Raw genomic sequence first — 24,220 nt, 5'->3', positions numbered from 1 at the left:
ATAGCCCCAAATAATCAGAAAAAAATTCCGTTTGGGTATTTTGGTAGAAACTCTGGGATAGTTCAGTAACTAACGCAGTTGTAACACTTTACAATAAGGGTAAATAGGTTATTAGTTAACGTAGTAATAAGTACTAGCTGAGCATCAATATGTCAATAAAAGAATAACCCTTGTGTTTAGAATAACTTTTTTTTACAATCTTGCCAATTCCATTAACATAATAGAGTGTGAGGAATAACTAATTTTTAATAAGAATTTTTTTTGAAAATAATACATTAATTTACTTTTTTTTTTACCTTTAAAAGAAAAAGCAAAAATCAACCCTGCCACTTAGATGACATCTCATAACCTGCAATTACTGTTGCTAAAGTTAATAAAGATATTTCTGTTTCAATCATGTCTGATTTTAAGCACACATATTGACACATTAATTGTTAGCTAATGCTTATTACTGCTAAATGATTACTGGTGAATAAACGTACCCTTATTATAATTTGTTACAATGTAGTATTTAATATACAAGTAAAATTGTTAACATATTTTATACTTTAACTGGTGGTGCTATAAACTCTGAAAAATGTATTTCCAAGCAATCTATATGCTTGCTCGTCAGTTTTAGTTTTAATTTCTGGAGTGCTAACCTTCCAATATCAGGTTTTCTGTGGAATTATTTGAATAAGCTCATGAGCAAGCTGGCATTCAGATTTGACAAATAAAATTAGCCCAGATTGTTCAGATGGTTCAAAGTACCTCAAAATTATATTTTCACAGATTAAATTAATATTTATCTTAACTGTTTCAGATGCATGTGATCATATTGATCAGAGCATCTAAAACTGGCTAAATAAAACACCAATAGGACATATTTATTGTTCTCCTTATTACCCTTTTGTAAGTTAAAAGTCTCAAGCGGGAAAACACTTTTTTCCAAAACATGCAGTTCATACAGACATGTTGAATAGAGCATAGTTCTACTGCAATGACATCATTAGATCACAGAGAATAACTTAAAAGTACACATTACGCTAATTCTATAAATGTTACAAACTGCAACAAATGTACATACAGTATGGGACAGGATGGAATAATAATCATAATATAATAATAATGATAATAATGAACCGATTGCTGCCTCAGCTACATCAGCATCGTGGGAGAAGCCAGGCGGGGCAGCCTGATGCCGGACAGAGTTCGGTGCCGGGCGGCTAGGACGGGAGCATGGGCAGGAAGTGGGTGGACGGGTGCCTCCGCCGGGCCTTGTGACCTCGCCGCGGCTTCCCCCGTCCGTTCAGCGAGACAAACATCTGCCTGCCGCCGTGCTTCCAGCGGAGGGAGGCGTAAGTGTTGTAGCCGTTTTCCTCTATGCGCTCCTTGAACTTGCAGCTCGGGTTGTACTTCACCTGTGATCAGAGGCAGGAGCACAGAGAGGTTAATGTGGGGGAGGCGTGACTGGGCCGGGCCCACTGGGCCATGAGCCCGCGTCCAACCACAGAGCATAAAATGTGTTGTTGCAGTAAAATACAGTCCAGGTGTTGGTCAGACTTGAATTCGGTTGCACAAACATAGTTGGAACTCTCCAGCACACCACGAAAACATCGTAGGAGTAAACATATAGAGTGAGGAGGTGAAAGGGCCACTTTCTGGTCATCAGTGCAGCAGCAACACGACTGGATGTGGATTATGAGAGGACGTGTCCGCTCCCTCCGCACCACGGATGAGCTCTGGAACTATTCCCCTTGTGTTTTGTTGCATGAAAAAGCAGCCAAACTTGACTTTTTGAGCCCATCTGAGAGTCATAATTTGGAATAAAACTGCAGAAAATTCAATTAAACTTCACTAAACCACAGCTGGTGTCCTTGAGTCTGGGTCTGATGTTGTTGTGTTTTATAGCCTTGCGTTTGATTGAAATATACATTGCATATTAAGAATTATATATAAGGTTTTTTTTTGTTATTTGTTTTATATATGAGGCGCTTTTATATTGACTCTTGAACACTATCAATCAAGACGCTTTACTGATGGTGGGAGGAGATTATGTTGCATCCATATATTTAAGGATCATTGTCATGGTGTCTTCAGGAGCCCCCCCCCCCCCCCCCCCTCCTCACACCAGGATAATATATGCTCATCACAATTAATTGGGTTTTTGTTATTACAGGAGGATGATAAAGGTGCTGAAGTCACTGGTGTTATTACTGCTACAGACTCTTTTTTTTTTTACAAAGCCCTTTAATCTGTTTGTGGAGCTAGACGCGACACCCCTCAGGTCTGATGTGTGTCTGATTTTCACAAAGGGAGGTGATTACTTTTAAAAGCTTGCCGGTGAAACAGCACTTTGCAGATGGCATGCAAGGATTCTTCAAGGAGGCCAGCTGCTTCTTTGTGGCTGCTGGTTGGGTTTCGTGCCGCTTTTATCTATTTTGACAGTGGAACAAGCCGACTGAAGCTGCAGGTATCACAGCCCAGGTGTAGAGCCATGATTGATTATAACGCTCTGACCTTTTCTGGACTTTCCAACAAAAGTATTCCTGACATTCACCATCCCTTTAGTAGAATCGGGCATGTTTGGCTGGGGAGACATTTGGGACCCCTATACCTCCCCCATACCGTCACCCTCTCCTCCCATTCCCGTTCCCAACCTCCCCTACTTGACCTCCAAGAACAATGTTGCTCAAGTTGTATACGCACCGATCCAAACAGCGTGCCTTTCTTGGACATAGCTAAGTACAGCCCGTTGCTGACAGATTTGATGGCGACAACTCCTACACTGACAGATCGGATTTCCATCAGGCCTGGAAAAAAAGGAGAGAACAAGGATGTTTGTTAGAAACACAGACTTACCCGAGCATCCCCATTAAAAGCTACTCTCTCATTAGTGATTAGGATCCAAGCCCCAATTTATTCTCTGGGTAGAGACAACCTACAACAACAACAACCAAAATATATTAAAAAAAGTCAATGACACAGAAGTTCCTCAGGACATGCAACCCAAGAATGCAACTCAGATGTTATTCTACCATTTCCAGGAGGGTTCCAATGTAACCCATTAGTTCTTTACCACATTCGTCTGTTGGGACAGACCCACTGCAGGGCACTGACTGGTTGACTGAGAATCATTACCTGTGTGTGACAACATGCAGCCCAATGTGACCAAAACAGACAACTGGTCATAGTTGAACACTATTTGCATATACAGATTATAATTAATGCCAGAGCAAGATGTTCTGATCCAAAACATGACATTCTGAACTATATCTACTGCAACCAGAGCAGGCATTAATCCCAGGCTTTTCTAGTGATCCCGTTACCTCTGCAGAGCCTCGCATCTCAATCTAGATAAAATCTGGACATGCATGCACATTTTGAACTTGCACAGGCTCATTCGGCCATACTGCCTGCATCCGTTCCAGCCTCCAGCCTCCAGATGTGACAGCACATCCTCATGATGATACCCTGTGTGCTTTACTGAGGGACATAAAAGTTTTGTCTGCTGGCCACTTAAGCCCCCTCTTCAGCTCCACTTCAGCCCATGAAAAAGCTGGCAACCTGTGGGCTAATTGTCTCCTCTGGGCAGTGATGGCAAACAAGTCCCATGTGGTTCACTCTTGATCTGGTTTTTGTCTGCATACCAAAATAAAGGCTCACTCCCACTGTCATGGGTACAACAAGGCGATGTTTGAAGCTGACCTGAGGGTTTGCCACAGGGTCCTGAATAGAAACTAATTGCTGGAAAAGAAGCCTGCTTTTGAATGATGTTTCCTCTGGACTCATTTGCCTGCTCACACCTTCAAAGGCACCCCGTTGTGGTCTGTTATCTGATCAGAGGATGAAATCTCGAGTCTATGCGGAGAAATGAAAAGTGGTGGCACAGGGGGCAAACCACTGAAGGATGTTTGAGAGGAAGCAGTTTGTTGGCTTTGGATAGAACTTGTAATCATTGTACCGGGTCAAGACGCTGAAGGGTAGGGTGACCCAAAGGTGTTAAGAAAGGAAATAGCCATAAAAGCAGCAGCATACCAGAAGCCACCCAACTGACCTACATGCAGCTCCCTTATTACAAATGCAAGTCTTCCAAAGAACAGAGCAGTCCTGCAGCCTTTACGCTTCAAAGTGTGGAAAATGAAGGTTCTCACTTTTAGCCCAACTTTAAATGGCCTTTTATCACAAAATGCTTCTGTCGCACTGTGAGCCTCCAACTGATTGTCTCCATATACGTATGTGTCTAAAGGGTTTTTATTATTTTAAACTAATGGAGAGCTTTTTGGTTCACTGCTCACCCTGCTAACTCATCAGATTATGATGCTCTACCCCAAGTAACCTGTGTCTTCACTCATCACAGTCAGTCTGCTGAGTTTGCAATATGAGCAAGGTGTGTAAAGCAGGTGATTATCATAATCAATATTATGGGTTTGTATTGTCCAACGTTAATGCTGCCTAATATCTAGTCCAATATACATGTCCGTCTAGTCAAAAAGCATAATAGCTGGAGCCTCATTAGCCCCTCTTCCACCACAAGACCTTTTGTTAATTACCCCAAATTTTGACAGATTTGGTACATTTCCACCAAAATTACCTGGTTTAACAACTGTCTAAACCACAAACTTTCCTTGAGAAAAGTACCTTGCAGGTGGTGGGAACTTTCAGTTTTCCTGGAATCGCTACAGTCATTTAGAAAATGGAGCAAAAGAAGAGAAGCTAGGAGAAATGGACAGATGATGTAGGGTAAAAAAAATCATTTTGTACTACATGTAACAGGAGTTATAAGTAGGACACATCCTAAAATGAATATTCAGGAAAAACGTTTGCAAGATTATAAGAAGCTGACAGGCCACAGCAGTGAACCACTGCACCATCTCCCTCGACATCACCTTCCTGATTTGAATATTTTTTTTAGGATTTGAGTTGCAAAGGAAACTCAATACATACAGTTCACCAGAATTTTAATAACCAGGTAAATAAATACTTGGTGATGAAATTTACTGAAAATGCTGGTGGAAAAGAAATGTTAATCTGGCAATTTTGGAGCGACAATTTAATCAATTCAGTAAAAATGATTCAAAATAATATTGAATACTTACTACTTTTTCCCTGACAGACACAATATTGCCATATTTTCTTGTTCTAATTTGTTGAGATGCTAATCACTCTTGTGTTAAGGGCAGCTGCACATGTCACACAATTCCTGTCGCTCTGAAAAGCACATCTGATGCTTCGGCACTTAAAAACACCCATCTGCAACCGTCTCAGAGTTCTGCTTTTTTGAGCCTTAAACACCAGCGGCCGTGCTTACAGAGTGAGGTCATCCACTTTAGGCACGGACACAAAAAAAAGTACAGAGTGGAAAAAAAGAGTAGAGAAAAGCAGGCGAAGGTAAACAAACACAAACTCCTGCGTCTTTCTTCTCTTACACGGCCACCTAAATGAAGCCCTCAGTGTACCCCACAGCTGGGGGAAGCAGGGAATGCCTGAGACAAGTCCATCCAGGTATCGGGCCAGCTGCACCCCCATCACTCTCGCGTAGTCTCTGATCCTGCGAGGAAACATTAACACTTTGATGGCAGCCCCTTTCTTTACAAGCTGTGTTTACAAACACCGGGTGTGCTATGGTTGCACCTGGAGCGTGCAAGGGACTCATAAGCAATTAGCCGAGGCCCGGCATGCGATTGGAGCGCTGCAAGGATTTATGGGGGATTAGTCCAGGCCAATGAAAACCGCTGGTGCCTGAAAGTGGTGCCAGCAGTAATAGCCATCATTTGAGTTCCAGGCACAGTAGGTGTGTTGCAAGGATGTTTGTCACATCTGAGAAATCGCTATGTTGGGTGTACCGTAAATGGCTAAATATCAGGTTAAAAGAAAAATCTAATAAACAAAGTCGTAGAAAGCAGTCCTGAGATGCTGGACCTGCTCCCATCTGCAGCAGGTGTTCAAATTAAAGCTGCTGAACATCAGTAGTGTATTAAATATTGTCTTTCCTGTCCTCCTGTCGAGTAGATGCTACACACTTCGCGTTCATTTCACAGCCACATGACAGAAAAGATGTAAGGGAATGAAGCAGGGATTTCACATCGTCTGGAGGAATTGCTCCAGCCTGGGACGCTTGGCCACACATCTATAAAGACCAGTTAGGTCCTGATAACTCACAGCTTCCCCTTTGAAAAGTCACTCCATTGTGTTCAAACCCTGAGAAATTAGGGTGAAATATTTGTAGCTGTTAGTGTTCACGTTGAAAGTCTGAAAGCTCTGTCCAAGAAGGATATCTGAAAATTCGACTCGTTTTCAAAATGAATAGGGACATATTTGAATTCTAGAAGTATTTTAAATCTTTCAAAGAGCATCACAATTGAAGAACAGAAAGAAATAATGGAGACAAATTAGCTCTTTGTGCCTGTGTTGCTTTGAAAAGTGAAGGTCACTCCTGCCCTGTGTTCTGCTGAGCAAGTATCAACTGATGGCCCTATTGAGCTCGTGAAAACAGTACTTTTGGCTTCCCACTTGCAATTGGCAGGATCTCTTAACCTTTGACATGTTTTGGCTGGGACTGTCAATAAGCTCAAGCTGCCACTACAAGCAAATCCTGCACTATACATGTCTAGTCAACTGTGGACTTGCCATTTATTTCTCCTCTATGGGATTTTTAAAAGCATAGAAAATGTCTTTTAGCCAGTCTCTTTTTTTTACTCTTTCTTTTCTTTCTGTCCCCCATTTTTTGGACGTTAGCCCATCGTCAGATCATTCAAGCCTTTTCTGACTTTGAAAAAAAAAAGCAGAATGGAAAGCAAGAGACACTCTCACGGGGTTTCCTTTTGTCAGACTCATAGTAATGGGGTGGGGGGTGGTGGTGGTAAAGGGTGAGGGTACTGGTTATAAGATGTGGAGTTCGTAGGTGGGGGCAGCTGGTGACATTGCCCCCTCCCCACCGCCCCCGATAAGTCTTTGTTACTCACCTGAGAGGTGAAGAGCTAGACAAGATCTTATTAATGATCGAGCGCTTTCAATGGAGTTCTACAAAGTGCGGCAAAAAAGGTCTTTTCAGCACATATTTTAAGCAGGAAAAAAGCAAAAGACAGAGAAAAAGGAGTGAGAAAAAGAGATTTTCCTGCTCATTTCCCTCCTGTCTTCTTTTTTGTTCCTTTTCCCAGGTCTTGAATTTCTTGGGTTGCCCCCTTGAGCTGCCCTCCATGGCTCAGTGCTCAACCAGAGCCGAGCCTGGGAATCTTGGGGTTCCTGCTGTGCTCCTGCTCTTGATTGACATACCTTTTCAATTATTTCACAGTTTGCTTGCTTTCTAAATGAAGAGAGCCCTGTTGTTTTTTTCCTTCTGCCCTTCTTTTCAAAACACAAGCTTTTCATGTCGGGTCTGGGCTGCTGGGCCTAATGGCTGTGACCAGCACCTTTGATCTGCTGTGACCCCCTCGAAGGGTCTGGTACTGGGCGAAGCAGCCGCCTGTGTGTATCAGCGCAGACAAAGGCAGCATCACTCACTATTTCTTTAAACACCTTGAGACATTACCATGAGAACAGGCTTTCTGGCGGAGGCCATCACAGGTGTTGCCATGTGGACAATTTGACATTAACCCTTTAATTGTAGAGCGGGCCATCTTTTTCCTGTTAAGTTCTCCAGCACGGTGGGGGTGAGGGGGCAACAGATTATATACATATGTTGCATATTTCTTTACCATGCTCAGAACTGATTGATCTTGTAAAAAAAAATGATTTTTAAGGCTTCATAAAATGAACTTTTGACATAGTGACCATGTTCGCTTTATAAATATGGATATGCAATGCACGAATGAATCCACCAAGAGAAACTCGCATCCGTATGAGCGAAATGAGTAGTAACTTATTTTTTGGAACCATTCAGTACGTGTAAATGATGACATGTATATGCATTTGTTAAACTATAACTGGCAAGTTATAGTTTAACAAAACCTGTCAACGGCATAGCCTGACCAGAGTTGGAATAAACTGAATTTGTCAAAGTCAAACAACCGTTGTATGTATGTGCCTTCATTGGCCCTGAACTGGCTGGGCTGTGGCCAGGAAATGTTCCGTGGCATAATGTAACAAAATATGTGATGAAAAAAGAATAAAGCCATTAACATGGTGAATTTTAGAGCAAGAGTGATGCATGTATGGACAGACTGTGGTTCATGGTGAAAAAAATCAATGAAAAATGAATAGTTGTCAATATGCAATCACTTTTAAGGTGATGTTCTGAAGTGTGAGGTCAACTGGAAGAGGGTTTTATTAGTATTTAGCTAAAGGAGGCAAATCACCTGATAATTTAGTAGACTTGAACATACGTCATACGTTATTTACTGTGGCGCATAAATGGGGACACAGGCAGAAGTCCTTTGCACTGTAGCTGTTGCTCAGCCTCAGTGGCTCAGCTTAATGTTCATATATGACCTCTCTCCAGGTTCATACCCCCGCTGGCAGCCCGATGGAAATGTTTTCTACTTGGTACCGGAACTAAACTCATTTTTCCTGTAGTTGGTTCAGTAATCTGAAGATAATATAAACATTGTGTGCAGAAATGCAGGTAAAAAAAACTGGATCATATCAATGCAGGTAATGAGTACAGAATAGTAATGTTTTTAGTGGGAATCAGTCGATTTGACGCAATAATTTACATCGTGATGGAGGCAGGAAAAGTTCATAACCTCTAACATGAATCTCTTTACATAGAACTGTGGTGATCATTATGGATTTTATGCATCTCTGACCAAGACCTGGTTTCAATGTATATATAAGCAAATATATGTGTTTGATCTTAAACGGAACTCAATCAGCTTCTAAAAGAACCTCGAACATGCTCAAATTTTCTGTGCATGTAAATATCTTGATAGTCCCTCTGCAACCATCTCGAATTTCTTATTTTTTCCTGACTAGAAGTATCAGGTGCCTCCTGCAGATGTTGAGATTGTACAGTCTAACAGCTTTTGTGGGCTCATCAGTCTGCACGACTTCTTCAGAGTGATTGCTCTTCCAGTGGGAAGTATCCAGCAGGCGGCTGTTTTCTGCCTACTTTCAAGCAGCCAAGACAGATTCACAAAAAATTTTTAGCCTTAAAAGGAAAGGCCGTTGATCAAAAATGCTCAAAAGTCCAATAATGATGCCAAATCAAAAGGGATTTGTTTCCCTGGGGCAATCAAAGAAACACATGTACTGATTGTACACAGCATTTGTATTAAGAAAACACACAGATCTCAGATAAAGGCTTTGTCAACTGACAAAAATAGGGAAAACATGGTCCTCGGTATGTAGCAAAGAAATCAAAGATGGGCTGGAAATCAGTGCGCAATGTTGCTGGCTGGGCCACAATAGAGAAATCAACATACAGTAAGTCATCAATGTTGTCAAAAACCTCCCAAAATGCCATGAGCTGTGTTTAATCACAGCATGGCTGGTTCTTAGACTCTTTACTGTGTGAAATCGATCCACACTCTCCATATTGATTTGTAGCTGGCAGATAAAGCAGTGGCTCAACAGGAGGCTCATATACTGGAAGTCTGACAGTAATAAATGTACAGTAGGAAGTGATAGCAGGGCACTGATGATCTCATTGCAATGAGTGGCTTGGATGAAAGCTGATCTCTAGCTTCATAAGGCAGGAAGACAATTTATATGTAGAAAGCTGTCCGGCGGACTTTACCAGGCATACCTGCAGTGTTTTTGTTTAATCGGGTTGCTCTGTTAGATGGAAACTCCGGTAAATAAAAGGGTGACAGTTGAACTCCAGCAACTGTTCCTCTGGTTTTGACAGAGTGGCTGAGACTGATTGTGGTGATGCATGCTCAGCAGGGCTCAGATCAGGGAGGATCAGATGGAAACTGATCACACAGACGCCAGATTAGCCGAACACCAAAGGATGGGGTCGGATGACGGCACACATGCATAACACATACACCAAAGATACTCTAAACTGAGTGAAAGGAGAGTAAACATGGGCTGCCTGTGAACCATGACTTCAGTGGAGATTTCCTCCTGGAAAATAGGCTTCATCGGGCAGGGTTTTGACCTCTGGGATCACAAGCTCATGGCCCTTGATTAGCAGATGCTGTGGTATCTCCCAATGGCTGTTTTAGCTGAAATGACTAAAATGCTGTTATGATTTAAGGTTTATAAACCATTACATTTATTCCTGTCTAGTTTGGGCCAAAATACATTCCGAATTATTTTAATCAATCCGATAACTTCAGGGAGAAAGCCCACATTATATCAATCTATTCCCTCCTTCAAAATAAAAGCATGTCTCTGCAACTGTGGGCTTCACTTTAATGCACGAGGGAGCACTGAGCTGCATTACTTCTGTAGTGCAAGGCCCGACCTTTGACCTTTTTTGTGTGTCTGGTTTTCACCAGACTGTCAGTGATATAAGAGGCTGTGAGTATTAACACATCCAGATGTCAGCATTGTAGAGATGTCAACAATGTCATGAGCTTTATTAAGAGAGACGACGCACAAAGTTACAGTTTATTGCTCAGTTACGATTCTGCTGTGAATCAAATGTGTTTTGTTCCCTGCTGCTACAGCTATAATAAGCGTTACCTTTGTTCATTTTATAAGCTATAAAAGTAATCCAGGTATGGAAACAGATTCAGATTTTGTTCACCTTTCAGCTTCCATGTTCAGTCATTTTGTTGTGGCTCAAGGCTTATTTTGGTTTATGTTGGTGGGTTTTCTCAGGTTTCCCTCACAATACAAAAGAGGCACGTTGAGTCTCCAGACAGAATGTGATGAAAAAATGACTTTTTTAGCATTTAAAAACATTTAATCAGGCTAAAAATGCATGTTATGCAACATCCTTGCAAGATTACAGGATTATAAAAAAGCTATAAAAAACAGTCTCTTTAAAAGTAGTGACTGCTGTGTGCATGCGTGCATGTGTGTGTCTGTCTGAGAGAAAGAGAGATGGCCAATGAGCATGCAGCATTTTCCTCTCATCCTCTAAGGTCTCCATTACTCTTGTCTTTAAAGTGTGGTGCTGCATCCCACCAGAATTCACTTCATCACACACATTTACACCTGATAGTATCTTTGTCATTAATGTATTGTCAGACATGATACCGCACCTTAATGACAGGTGAATTTGATGCCTAACTCTACTTGTCTCCATTTCTTCTAGTGCGCTGTCTGCCCCTCTAACATTTCCTCTGTTGGGTCAGTCCTCCTGTTCCTCCCTTGTCTGCTCCAGACATGCATCACTGCTCACTCTCACAGCACTACAATATTTTATGTATTTCTTGGAGACCACCATGAGAAATGTCTGTCAGTCAGAATTCTGCCACACACAAAAATAAACACATTTATTTTTGGGTCAAACCCAAGCCACATGCCAGACTTCAGCCAAATCCACGCTCAATTGCTGTTTGAGTTATGAATGTAATGATTATACTGTACAACAGATCCTGATCCAGAGCAGGAAAAGTCACAAAATTGCAATCAATTGGTCCTTGACTCCTATCCAAGACATGAATTTAATTTATATCTGAACTCAACTCAAGATTATGGTGTAATAATATAGAATAGACAGGTAAATTTAACTGCAATCATACAAAATTATTATTTATATTGAAAAGCTTTTGGCAGCAGAGATGCAGACATACACCGATATAAATATATCTTCCTAAATACATACAATATTTTCAAATATAAATTCCAAACAGGGACCTAAGCTGAACTGTTTACTCTAACCACAGAGCAAAACATTCAACCCAACATGCCAGAGAACCAGACCGGACCCTGCAGACCCCAATGAGCTCAGATTCTCTGGTCTGTTTCAGCGGGCGCATTCAGAATTCCTGCACATTTCGAATTACTTCCCCTCCTGTTTGAACCGATTAGAAATTGGAAGATGATGAAAATAACAGCGGTGAAAATAATCAGCAGGAGTGTTTGTGGCCCCTCTTTTTACGTGCTTGAACCTTTACAGATGTAAACATGCTGTAACGTTCAGAATCATCCTGTAAACACTATGTTGTGTCCAGGATGCTGCCAGATAAATACACACACCATATTTTTAAGAATTCTTTTCTCATTGACTGACATCTTGAACTATTCTTACTCATTCCATTTTATGATTCATTTTCTTTCACTGATCCTAAGACAAATTCAGGTTCTTTGTCTTTCATCACCCCGGATCAAAATTTCTGCTCTACGTGTTAGGAAATATCAATCGCTGTTATTCAGTATCAATCGTTAGATTTCGATAGAATCGTAGCGGCAATTTATAGAGTTGCAGCCTGTTTGTGTGGCTGTTCCCCTTCCTGCCAGTCTGAGACACTAAAGGAGGTGTAAAGAAGATGCTGCTCTTCTCTACAAACCCCAGCTGAGCTTGTTGAGCCTGTGAACAAACTACATGTTGCTGATCTGATGAAAACTGACTCCCACACTCCCGCGGCCCCAGCCCAGCCGCAAGGGGTGACACTCTCTTGCAGACAATCCAAAGGCCGGTCCTCTTTCAGGACTCGCGCTCGGCCCTTTTACCCCCACCCCTTTCATATGGTGCTGCTGGGAGAAGTACTCCGGGGATTAACCTAGCCAGGTCTTTCAAAGGCCATTAGAGCAAATTACAGGTATCTTGTTACTGGTGCACTGGGACAGGCCAGGTGAGGGGCGCAGAGGCCATACGGGAGAGCAGGGGTCAACTTGGGACAAAAAGAGAAGGCCACCCTGGGCCCCACTCTATCGGAGTGTCTCCCTGGCTCCACAAACTGGTAGTCCTGAACCCATGAATGGCTCACTTGATGGGACCTCAGAAACATTGTCTCGGTGCCGTAACTTTAGCCTTTATTTTCTCGGTAACCCCCACAGCCCAGTCCCACAACTCACACGCCCCAGCCTGCTTTTCTTGTCTTTTTGATGTGAGCCCGACTTTACCCCGATAAAAGATCACACAAGAGAGACATCGGGTCATCAATGGCAACACGGGGAGTATGAGAAAAACTCTGCCAACTGGCAAAAACCCCGCCTCAGGCCCCAAATCTAATTCGAGTCACCCCAACTTTTCCTCGGACCTAAACTTGGGCTGTAATGGCAACCACACGTTAATGTCTGCTCTGTCAATGTATCAGTACGCTGCAGGCCTCGTCAGCCTGATGATGGTGATAAAATTGTGGAGATGGCCAGAGGGAGTTCCGCATCCTGCCATTTTCTCTAGACAGCATGCACCCCTGTGTGCGCACACACGCGCGCACACACACAAACAAGACTTCTGATAACTTGTATCAGCCATACTCATGCAGATGGACACACACACAGACACGCACCCACACACACAAACATGCCTCACCCAATCCCAACCGGTGGATGACAATCTAGTGGAAGGGTTGCGGAAGTGTTTCATTAGCCAATTACCGCTGCTAGATAAAGCCTGCGTTCCCACAGTCCGTGAGGGCTGGGGGGTCAAATGTGACCAATTACCCCCCATCCCCTCACAGGACAGATTAGTCTGTCTGATTTATCCCCAGACAGACTGACCCAATACTCCTGAATCACCGTCAACATCTGGATGTGTGCGGACAGAAGTAAAACAGTGTTTCTGTTCAAAAAGGGATACAGATGTGGATGGGAGAAGGATTTAGACGGTGTAAAGACTCCATGGTAAAAAAAAACCTTATATCTTAATCTCTAATGGTGTAAAAAAAATTGAATAATCTAAATCAACATGCTAATCAAAGTTTAACTTGCTTTTTGATTTCTAGCTGATAAAGAATTTTACGGAGAGATTTAATCAGTCATTATGATCTTCTATGTAAATGTGTGTTTGTGTGTGCATGCATGTGTGTGTTCTACTACACGCTGTCTCCATGACAGTGATTAGTCTGTCCTGTCATCAGTAACTCTGCGGTAATTCAAACATGGAACGCTAACTTCCTTGGACATGCTAAGTTGTGATTGTATGTAATGGATCATCAGTCAGTTCATTAGGGCGCTCCAGGATGTTGAGTGGCTGAGGTGAAGACCTTTGGCTGATCAGACCATAGAGTTACAAACAGTGGTGGGGGTGGACCGTCCAGCTAGAGAAGGTAACAGGAGAGGACAAGCCTAGGGGGTGGGTGAGCGACGCTGTGGAGGGATGGTGTGGTGTGGCTGAGGGATGGCAGGGGTGAAAAAGGTTAACGAAGCCCACTGCGCGCTCGTCTGTGTCTGTGTGGTATTGAGGGGCTGCAATCTTACCGACTAAGGTTGTTTCTTTAATCAGGACAACCCAGGCAGACTGCTACCAAATCATGCATCACATCCGTAAAAAGCAAATAGCAAAATATCAAAGGCTTCGCAGATAGTTACGAACAGATCTGCCTGCCGAGAGCTTTGTGACTCACGGCCTCTGCAGTTTCCTGCCCTTTGGTACCCTGGGAGGAGTGGTGGGGAGAGCAGGATCCACACTAGACTGAGGTCATTCCCCTCTGCAACTAAATTGCAGTAAACTGGTGTTTGGCATCTGTGGGTGGTTTAGGGTGGCCGTCCAGATCCAACGCAATTAGGACAGAACAAATGCCCTGTTTGAAGCTTTACCTCCATCATTGCTGTGGTCTTAACAGAGCTACTGACTAGCCTCCACAAAGAGGTGACCCAGAATTCCCTGACAATTAATCAAACGCTCTCTATACTCAACTTTAATTTTCTTTTTAAATAGGTAGTTGGACAAGTTTTATAAGCAGAACAATACAGAACTAGAAATAAGCGCTTGTAGACCAAAGGTCTTCCCCCTACATGTGAGTTATACCCGTAGTGTGGGGTGTGTATATCTATATATAGTACAGTATAAGCCCTTTGGCATAAGATCTTTTAAAGGTCAAAGTCCCTCCGGAACATCACCAAAATGAATCATGTGTTCATTGACCAACTATAAACACTTCGGGAAAATGTCATTTCAATCCATTCATAACTTAAGTTTATATGTTATTTTACTAACAGACAGATGTGGCACAGGAAACAAATCCAAATTTCTGTTTGCCGACCCTGCAGAAAATAATCCAAGCTACAGAACTTGTAATAGATGAAGTTATTTTCTTGCCGCTACTTGCGCGAACTTTGACCTGGATTTTGTTATTGTACTCTGCCCCAGAAAATCAGTTAATTAACTGATTAGATCCTTGTAAATCAAGCATCTAATTACAGGAGATGAGGTATACATCTGTCATACTAATATAAAAACAGGGCGGATGGTAAGTCAAAGATATTAAGATAAGAATCAAATTGTGCTGTTTAACATCCTCTATGGCCATAGAAGAGAACATAATGAGTGGATTTTACTTTTGAGGAAGGCTGTCCTGTCGACATGATACACTGCTGATATATGTCATAAAACGGAACATAAAACAGTTTACACCCCATTTTTATTAAAACAAACAAACAAACAAACCAAGTAAAATTCATAAAGCAGCATATTGGATAAATAAATATAAATATATCTGCAGTAGTTGTAAGTTCGGTAAAAAGAAAACCACAAAAACCCAAGTTTGATTGAAGAATACATGGACAGCGTGTGCACGTGTGGGCCAGTGAGTTTCCAGTGAGTGAGCACCCAGACACAGAATATTCCCTGGCCTGAGTTTGCCCCATATTTACATTATTAAAATGAGACAGGCGCACAGAGAGGTGACAGAGGACACGCGAGTGAAGATCTGCGGCCCTGTCAGAGCTGTCTCCTGCTCCACTGGCTAAAAGGCCCTGACCCCAACCCTATCCACTGCAGGGGAGGAGACGAGACATTAGGGCAGAGGCAGACATGGTGAGAGGTGGAGAGAGGGAAACAGAAAATGAAACAAAAGGATGGTAGTGAAAGACAGACGGATAGATAAACAGGTCAAAGCAGCCTTTATCTACCCGGAGTTCGCAGTGTTCGCTCATTTGCGCAGGTTTTATGGTTAGCAGGAGGCAGACCAATTAGAACTGTAACAAGAGGGATTATCATATATTGTTCAGCCGTATTCTGCTTTGATCAGCGCACGACAGGAGAACAAGAAGGCAGCAAGAATGAGAATAAACACCAGGAGTGACCTGATGTCTGGGGGAACCATGTTGTCCTGACTGGTCTGTTGTGATGCTTTGTGCCACCATCTGTGTTTTAATGAGGAGCACGAGCTTCCAGACAGGGAAAATACCAGTGTGCACACAAATTTGCACATGTCACATGTATGCAAACACACACACACACACACCCTCACACGAATATACATAGACCCGAATTGAGTGCAAGGTAAAGTCTGGTTCGTATTAACCATTAGGCAAAGAAAATGCACATCTTTTTCAGTTTAGAGTCCACTTCACGCTCCCCCAAGTACATGTACAAACACAGACGCATGCATTCTTACTGTACACACATACACATTCAAAGCGTCCTGATGCAATCCTCCCATTCTGTTCGCATCAATTTAGAGGAACTGCCTTTGAGACAGAATGCAGGTCTGAGTGCATGTGACCTCAGAAAGTGTATGGTCTCAATCTGGTGGAATGCACGAGAGAGCGTCTTCAACCTTCCTCATTTGCATTAATTATCCTCCTTCAGGAAATGCAGCACGGTTATTCAGTCCAGACACGTCTTCAAAGCATCACAGCTTCAGGAGGAGGCTGTTTACCTAATGGAACAAAATTCCTCCATTTTCTTCGAACACGCGCACACACATGAACGTAACCGCCTCCTGTCATACCAACTCAGCATGTTGGTTTTCGGTTTTGATGTCAAGTCTGCGTTGTCTTCCGTGTGGTCTGCGTGTGGCCCCTGTAGACTAATGCACTCTTAAACATGTGCCTCTATCACTTTAGCTACTTCTGCCTGTCTGACAGACACTGAAGAGTCGCTCCAGGAGTTGAGATGAGGCGTACCGAAATGTTGTGCATCAGCTGCATTATGGGAAACGGTCTCAGACATTCAGGCTGTCGAACTCACTATGACCGCTGTAAGTCAGGCCGGCTTCGTCTAGTAAGGGCGTATCAAGATGTTAGGCGGCCACGCGGCTGCGTTTCAATGACACCTAAACGTTATCTCCTCATGGGACATGGAGTTTTCTAATGGAACTTTAAAGTTTCCTTTTTGTTTGGGTGCTAAAGCTTTGACACTTTGCTGTCAGCACACAACAAGTGGTGGCGTTCTCAAATAAAAGCAGTTCTGCGCGGATGAAAGTGAAATAAATGAAAAAAATTCTCTTTATTTGATGTAAAAACTAGTTACAAGGAACAATAACGCCGGCGATATGTGTCAGCGTGGAGAATTACTTCCACTGAGGTGTCGTGACTCCTTTTATGACTTGATTGCTTTACAATAAGCCAGTATTTAGCTGTGTAGGTTGTGGTTTCTTTGTACGCAAGAGCTGTTTATGGGAAATGGACAGACTAAAGTCTAGTGTACGTTCACACAAGTGCCATGTGCTCCTCTTACATCAGGCTACAAAGTGGGGAGACCCAGATTTGCCAATGTTACATGTAATAAACTCAAAAGGACGTGATTTTACAGTCCCTTGTTGCTTCCTTTATGAGCTCGACCAAATCTCCCAGATTTGTCTGTAGGGCAACAGGTGCATTACATTCCTGCTCTTATTGCTTCCTGGTCTGAGGCTCCTTGTGATTTTTAGGTTCAATGTGAACACCTTTAAAGTTCTGTAGCATTAGCTAGTCAGCCGTGGTTGTATTTAGAGTTGCCAAGTTGTCCCCCCTCACCTCCCCTTCAGGAGGGGGGGGGGGGGGGGGGGGGGGGGGGTCTCTTTCAGCTGCTTTATTCGCGGGCCAGTGGCTAAGCGCTTTCCAAGACATGATGTCTGGCTCCGTTTCTGCAGGGAGGAGAGAAGCTTTATGGGGAAGGCCAAAACAAAATCATTAATGCGTCTCAGATTATTGAAGGCAGAGACGGAACCTGTTCCCCATGACTCAGTGGGCTGAACACGTCAGCGCGCTCGCTGTACATCGTCAGATATGACTGACAGCTGCTCCTTAGTGAGAAATTCTAACATATGCCTGTTCCCAACGGATTTTATTGCGTGATCGATTTACACTCTCTCTGAAAAGCACAAAGAATTAACTTTGACATATTTTTTCCCCCTTTCCACACGGTTTTTAAAACAATTTTCTTTTTATAAATGACTTCATTTCTTTCTACTCTTTCATGAATGATTACATTTATTTTAGGCCCTCTCTCTGCCTCCTAAAAACAGCTGGAGCTTTTCCTCCTTGATCTGGAGTGATTAAATTCTTCAATTTGTTGTCCGTGAGGGTTTTTCATCTACCAGTGGCTTTAAGATCCACATAACTGGCTCCTGGCGCTGTGAAATCTACTCTTTTGTGTTGGATTCACACCCACAGGATGTGCAGAGCTCTGGGATTCAGTAACAGAAGAGGCTGCTGGAGCCAAAGTCAGACTCTATAAACCCACTGATGAACCCTGTAAATCCCAGTGAGGTGGTGCCTCCAGACTGCTAAAGTTCGGTAGCTACTAATTGCTACATTTCTGGAGCCCATTCATGACATCAAACCGCAATGGTAGGACCGGGAGATGCTCGGCTAATTAAAAAGGAGAGTGACACTCTTGTACCGCTGTTCCCAGGACGGCGTGTTCTAAACATCGTCAGCCATGTTTTCTTTAGATTTCCTTTTAATACCTGAAACAGCTGTCAGACCGTTGATTTCCTTTTGTCCTGCGTCAATTGAGGACAGTTCCTGGGTCAGTAATGAAAGCATGATTTGTGGGATTTTTCACTCCCGTTGGCATTAAAAATGTCCACGAATGGTCTCTGGATTGAGAAGACCCAGAAGAAACCTTACATAAGGCCTAATGAGCAACGGGAAACGCTCCAGCACTCCTCCAGCCTTTAATTTCCACCTCAATGCTGAGCAAAGCACGCCCCGGCCCTTCTGTAGGCTGGCCTCATTAACATGTGTATTCTCTTGATTTAAAACACCAAAGGACTTCCTTCAGCCAGGTGCTTCCCTCTTCAGCCCCTCCAGCCGCCCTGATGTTGATCCAGTCACACATGCCCGTCTGAGCTCATGCAGAATTAATGGCGAGTCACGGTGAGGCTGCAGAACGTCCACGACAGATTGAATGTTCTCACAAAATTGCAAATCCTGCAGACCAGACATGGATCTGTGTCTTCCCTTAACTTTGAAGCTAAACTGCAGGTGTTAAAATAAGATAAAAATATACCGTAGATTTATTTGGGCTTGATTTTATGATCAAAGTTACTCTTCTTAGGAAAATAAAAACCATTTTTTAAATAAAAAAAAACCCCAAAATGAACGGAAATTTCCTAAAAGATTTTGAATCCAAATCCACATAGTTCTGCATAATTATTTAGTAGTTTCTTTCTTCTTTTTTTGCATTTCTAAAATAAATGTGACTTCTGCAATTAAAATACAGCAGCAAATAAAAAGCTGTTCATTTAGTAAAATATAACAAAAACAGAGACACAATGTACAGTTATATAGTCTTTAATCTGGATTGTTTTCTTTAATTTTTGCCATAATATTATTTCTTTCTGCACTTTTTGATTTTCCCACAGGACTTGTATTCAAACATAACACCTGAATTCTTAAATCACATGTTTGCATAGAATAGAAAATGTGTCGCTCCAAATGTGAGACTTAATGTGCTTTAGATAATATCGCCTCGAATCATTTACAGTGGGGGTTAATTCCATTCATCAACACGCACTTTTTTCACTTTCTCACTTTCAAGAAAAGTCCGTCTCCAGACTTTTAAAGACAACTTTGAACATATTCCCCAGAATATTTCAGCAGGGTGGAAGATTTTCTTCCCATGTGTCACATCCAAGCCAAACACACCAATGAACTTGGAGAACTGACACATCAAACAGGCAACATGCTGCACACCGAGGGAAATTTAGTCAACACATCCCACCCTGGCTGTGAGCGGGACGTGGCTGTGGAAGGAGGAAAGAGCGACCCTGGCCTGATTATTGCAGTGTGGTGAGCTTAATTCTTAAGGGTGAATTAAGGGAACGCAACTACCTGGAGGCTGTATAAACAAAAATGAAACTTAAGAAACTGTAGATGAATACAGACAGCAAGCAAAACAAAGGCTTTGCACTCATAGTTTGATTTAATCTTTAAATAGCAATTTTATTTCCTTCCCTGCATTCAGGACTACTTGCGTGTAGCTCTATACAATTTTCTCTATTGATTGGTTGCTAGGCGTGCTCCCGAACCTCTGCTGCTGTCTAATTAGCAGGCCATGACCGATGACCCTGAGCAGGATATGATGCGTACCTGCCTCTGCAGCTTTTCTAAACACTTGGGTGTGTTTTTTTCCTCTCGATCCCTCACTGCTTTACCGTAGGTCAAAAGAAAAACACTTTGCGACACCCTCCCTTTTTCTCCATCTAAGTGCTGCGCTGTACACTTTCTTGTGGCCATTTTGAACCATTTTAGCATCAGCTGGCTCGTACTTACATATCAGTCTAAAGTATATTTGCTTTATGTGACTTGACAAGCTGTACTCAGGCAATAGCTGAGGCATTTGTCTTTCCAATTTCTATCAGAAGCTGATCTGATTAACGATCGCAAACCTTGTAAGCTTGCGTTTTGCTTGACTCTAATTTATTTAAGGAAAAGCCATCCAAAAAGGACATTATTCTCATAACACCAAGGGAGCTGATACATTCCGTATTGATACGTATGAATTTTACCCGTGGCTCTCTCGCTTAGAGGGTTATCGATGAGTGTATCACACGCCTTATTTGGACCTTATTCTTGATGAACTGAAATGGATGGCTGACAAAATACTAAACCATATTCATTGGGCCTGGGTGCTTTGCATTTGTCCCCATGTCCCTTCATCCTCCATCCAAGCCAGTCTTCCTCCCTCTTCCCTCAGCTGTTCCATGCCCCCGCTCCACTGGGATTGATACAATATTTTCCATCCTCAATTAGCAGAGAGCCTGTTGACTAATTCCAACTGTTTTTGCACCTGAGAGCTGGGAGCAGGGGCTGGAAAAACTGAGTGGGGTGGAGGTGAGGGTGTAGCAGGCAACACAGAGGACAGAGGGTTCGGCCAGACAGCTGGGCTCGGTTTTTGTCTAGGGATGTTGTCAGCACTGCTGTATCGTGCAGAAAAACAATAAAAGTGCAGACATTTTGCACTTCTAAGGGGATGTATATATTGCAATTTGGCATTACACCCCCCCCCCCCCCCCCCCCCCCCCCCCCACCCAAAAGAAAACAGTTGAACTGATTTTAAGATCTTTGCAATAATTTTTTTGTCCAGTTTTGCCCCGTGTTGAGGGTCAACCACAGACTGAACCCAGCATCTACACGACGATGGGTTGATGCCGGGTGCAAGCACACACCCTATAGGAGCGCAGAAAGGATCGTTGTTTCCAGAGGAAATGAGAGGATGATGTCTAAAGTGTGTAAGGACATTACCTCCTAGGGGACTGCACTTTCTCAGAAACCTGCTGCGCCCTCCCCACCCCCCCCAACTTAAATCACGCTTACATTGAAAGATATTCAGAACTTTGGGAATGCTAAGTAAAAATTTGGAATTGCTGCCACTCATCCACCTTGTCTAGAAATATTTGGATGTTTTTGAGCGGTCATTTGTTATGTGAGCTGACAAACCATGTATTACCTGAGAGCTTGGGCAGCCTTGTGGGTCTGGGTTTAACGCGCTAATCATTTGTCGCAAGTGGAATTTTTACGAGAGTGTTTGGTTTTGAAAGATTCTCCCAGGTGACTAATTCTGACAGGTTAACAAATGTCATTCAGTCTGCTGCTGGAGTTTATTGAAAGAGTGACAACAGACAGACCGGCCCATTAGCAGTTCGCCGCAGCTGCTGCTGCCCCCAGTAGCCTTATGGAAAAACTCTGACTCACCCACTTGTGTAAAAGGCATTAACAACCAAAAACATAAATATTGCCCTCAAAGGCATTAACATCTCACATGGATATCCAGTCAGTAGTCAGCCTGAAGTGAATGTCAAAGGGGTTCAGGTCATCAACGGAGTCGGCCCACCTGACCTGATCCAACATGTGGAAAAAACCTTTATCTATAAACTGGTTAACTGACTGTTGTTTTCTGGGAGAATGTGCATCTATTTGGAAATGTATGTGTACAACACTGATCATGTTGGGAAGTGTCTGATCTGAGCAGGTGCTATATGAGGTCAGTCATTTGCACTTAATCTTTGTGCATGATTCCTAGAAAACAACGACTAATGGTTATTTATCCAAAAGAAACATTACTGCTGACATCCACAGCTTCCTGAAATCAGGCTCAACACACATTCAAGATAACACTGATCAAAGGATAACAGGCACACAAGTCTAAGGAATCTGTTTCCATGTACACCTGCCTTTTACGACTGACATCCTTTCGTCACAGATTTGACAAGTTTCTCCCTAGAGAAACTTAAAAAAATTTATTTTTTTTTCCAAGGTCCAGCTTGTCTCACCAACTGATGCAAAATGTCTCTCCTCAAGTCAGTTTTCATGTGCCGGCTCTCCCACAGGGAGCACAAATCCACACCAGGGTATTCCCTCCTTACCTAGCAACCCCCTCTCACATACTCTAAACACAACACAAATAGCTCAGCAGTGGCTGAACCTTAGGATATCCCTGTGAACTGCCATAAAAGTGAACAGATAGGAAAATACAGGTATAAAGATAAAGTCACAACGTCACAGGGCATCCCGTCCATGACAACACCCAGTAAACACTTCACATAGAGAATATCTACTCACTGTCTGGGTAGTTTTTCCGCCGGGTGCCATCCACCTTGCCTGTTTTGTCAATGCAGAGGAAGAACTTGTTGGCCGAGTACAGCCGCCGTAGTCGGACATCACCCTCTAGGTGATTGTAACTGCGAGTGTGCCTCTCAAGCGTCCACGAACAGTTAAGGCCGCCTGCCAGCACCTGAAAGGGTTCGCGCCCTACCCCAGGAGGACAGGCCCCGGTTGTGGTACCGGCGGTGACCAGGAGCAGGATGAAGCATGCCAGGCAGAGGGAGGCTGCGGTGGGCAGGGGGACGGCTCGTCCAGTGGACACAGTGGCGCTGATCAGTGCAGGTTCAGGACAGAGATGAGCTATGGGCGGCGTCCATCTGCACATGGTGGGTCAGACTCCCAAGGTGCACCTTGTGCAAGCTGTAGGCATGCTGGTGATCTCTAGTGTGTCCCAGTGGAGGGATGACAAGAGGGTGGGAGCCCTGAAGTGAGCAGGGAGGGAAATGGCATTCACAGAAGACTGCTCGGACGTGACAGATGACCAGTCCCAGCAGCAGGCCCTCTTATAGCAGCAGGCTCGTTAAAGGTCCTCCAGATGTCATCTCCGGCTTCGACTGTGTTTCTATTGACCCGACTGTTTCTCAAACTGTTGTCGTAACAGGAATCCACTTTTAAAAGTTCCTCTTTAGTCTTGCTCCTCGTTCCTTCTCGGACTGAAATCTTCTTTCCTGACCCACAGATGAAGTCCCGGGTGTGTGCGAGGATGCAGGTGTGTCCCCCTCCGTTTGGTTGTACCGCCTGGTTTAGCACGAGTGTGTGCCAGTGTGGACGTGTGCACCTTGCGATGCTCTACTCTTTCCAGCTGAATAGGAACAAGGTGCCTGTCTGAGCTGCTGACCCGTGGCTGAGAGGGAGTTGAATGAAGGTTGGTGACTGACTCTGTGTGTGTATGTGTGTGATACTAAGAGAGGGAGAGAAAGAAAGGGAGAGGGAGTGAGTGAGTATGGGAGGGAAAGAGCCGGTGTGTGTTTGCGACAGAGAGAGAGAGAGAGAGAAAGAGAGAGAGAGAGTGTGTGTGTGTGTGTGTGTGTGTGTGAGAGCAGTCAGTGAGTGTGTGTCAGCTTGCACGGGGCAGTGAAGCAGCGAGTGAATGGCCTCACGCTCTGCTTGGTGCAGTCAGTCGGTCAGCCCTCTTCTCTGTGACGACCCTGGCTGAGCTGCCCTGCATTTTATTCTGGTCAGGGCAGAAATCTAAGGGGGTAAAAAAAGGAGGGGTGGGGCCACTGCACTCATTCATAAACATTTTAAGATATGCGAAAACCCTGCAAGAACAGCCCCCGTCGCCCCAAAAAGTTGAGGAAAATTTTTGCCTATACCTGAGATCACTTATCCTCTTTCATCTTTGTTTCATTCAGTGACACCTATAGAGACACACACACACACACACACACACACACACACACACACACACACACACACACACACACACACACACACACAGACATCCTCTTCCTGCCCCATGGCCTCTGCTGTTGACCAG

General features: G+C 43.5%; 1 protein-coding gene across 1 annotated transcript; it reads right to left on the bottom strand.

Annotated features, from left to right (window-relative positions):
- Positions 1 to 1,049: 1,049 nt before the first annotated feature.
- On the bottom strand, positions 1,050 to 23,837 carry fgf22 (fibroblast growth factor 22). The gene is made up of 3 exons (XM_003974066.2): positions 22,699 to 23,837; positions 2,689 to 2,792; positions 1,050 to 1,400 (listed from the first exon to the last, which is right to left on the bottom strand). Exons 1-3 carry the CDS (start codon positions 23,063 to 23,065, stop codon positions 1,206 to 1,208), a joined length of 666 nt encoding a protein of 221 aa, XP_003974115.1. The 5' UTR covers positions 23,066 to 23,837; the 3' UTR covers positions 1,050 to 1,205.
- Positions 23,838 to 24,220: the final 383 nt, after the last annotated feature.

This window comes from Takifugu rubripes, chromosome 20, assembly GCF_901000725.2.
Source record: "Takifugu rubripes chromosome 20, fTakRub1.2, whole genome shotgun sequence".
NCBI lineage: Eukaryota > Metazoa > Chordata > Actinopteri > Tetraodontiformes > Tetraodontidae > Takifugu > Takifugu rubripes.
The sequence above is the reverse complement of the archived record's forward strand: the minus strand, read 5'-3'. Positions and strand labels throughout refer to the sequence as shown.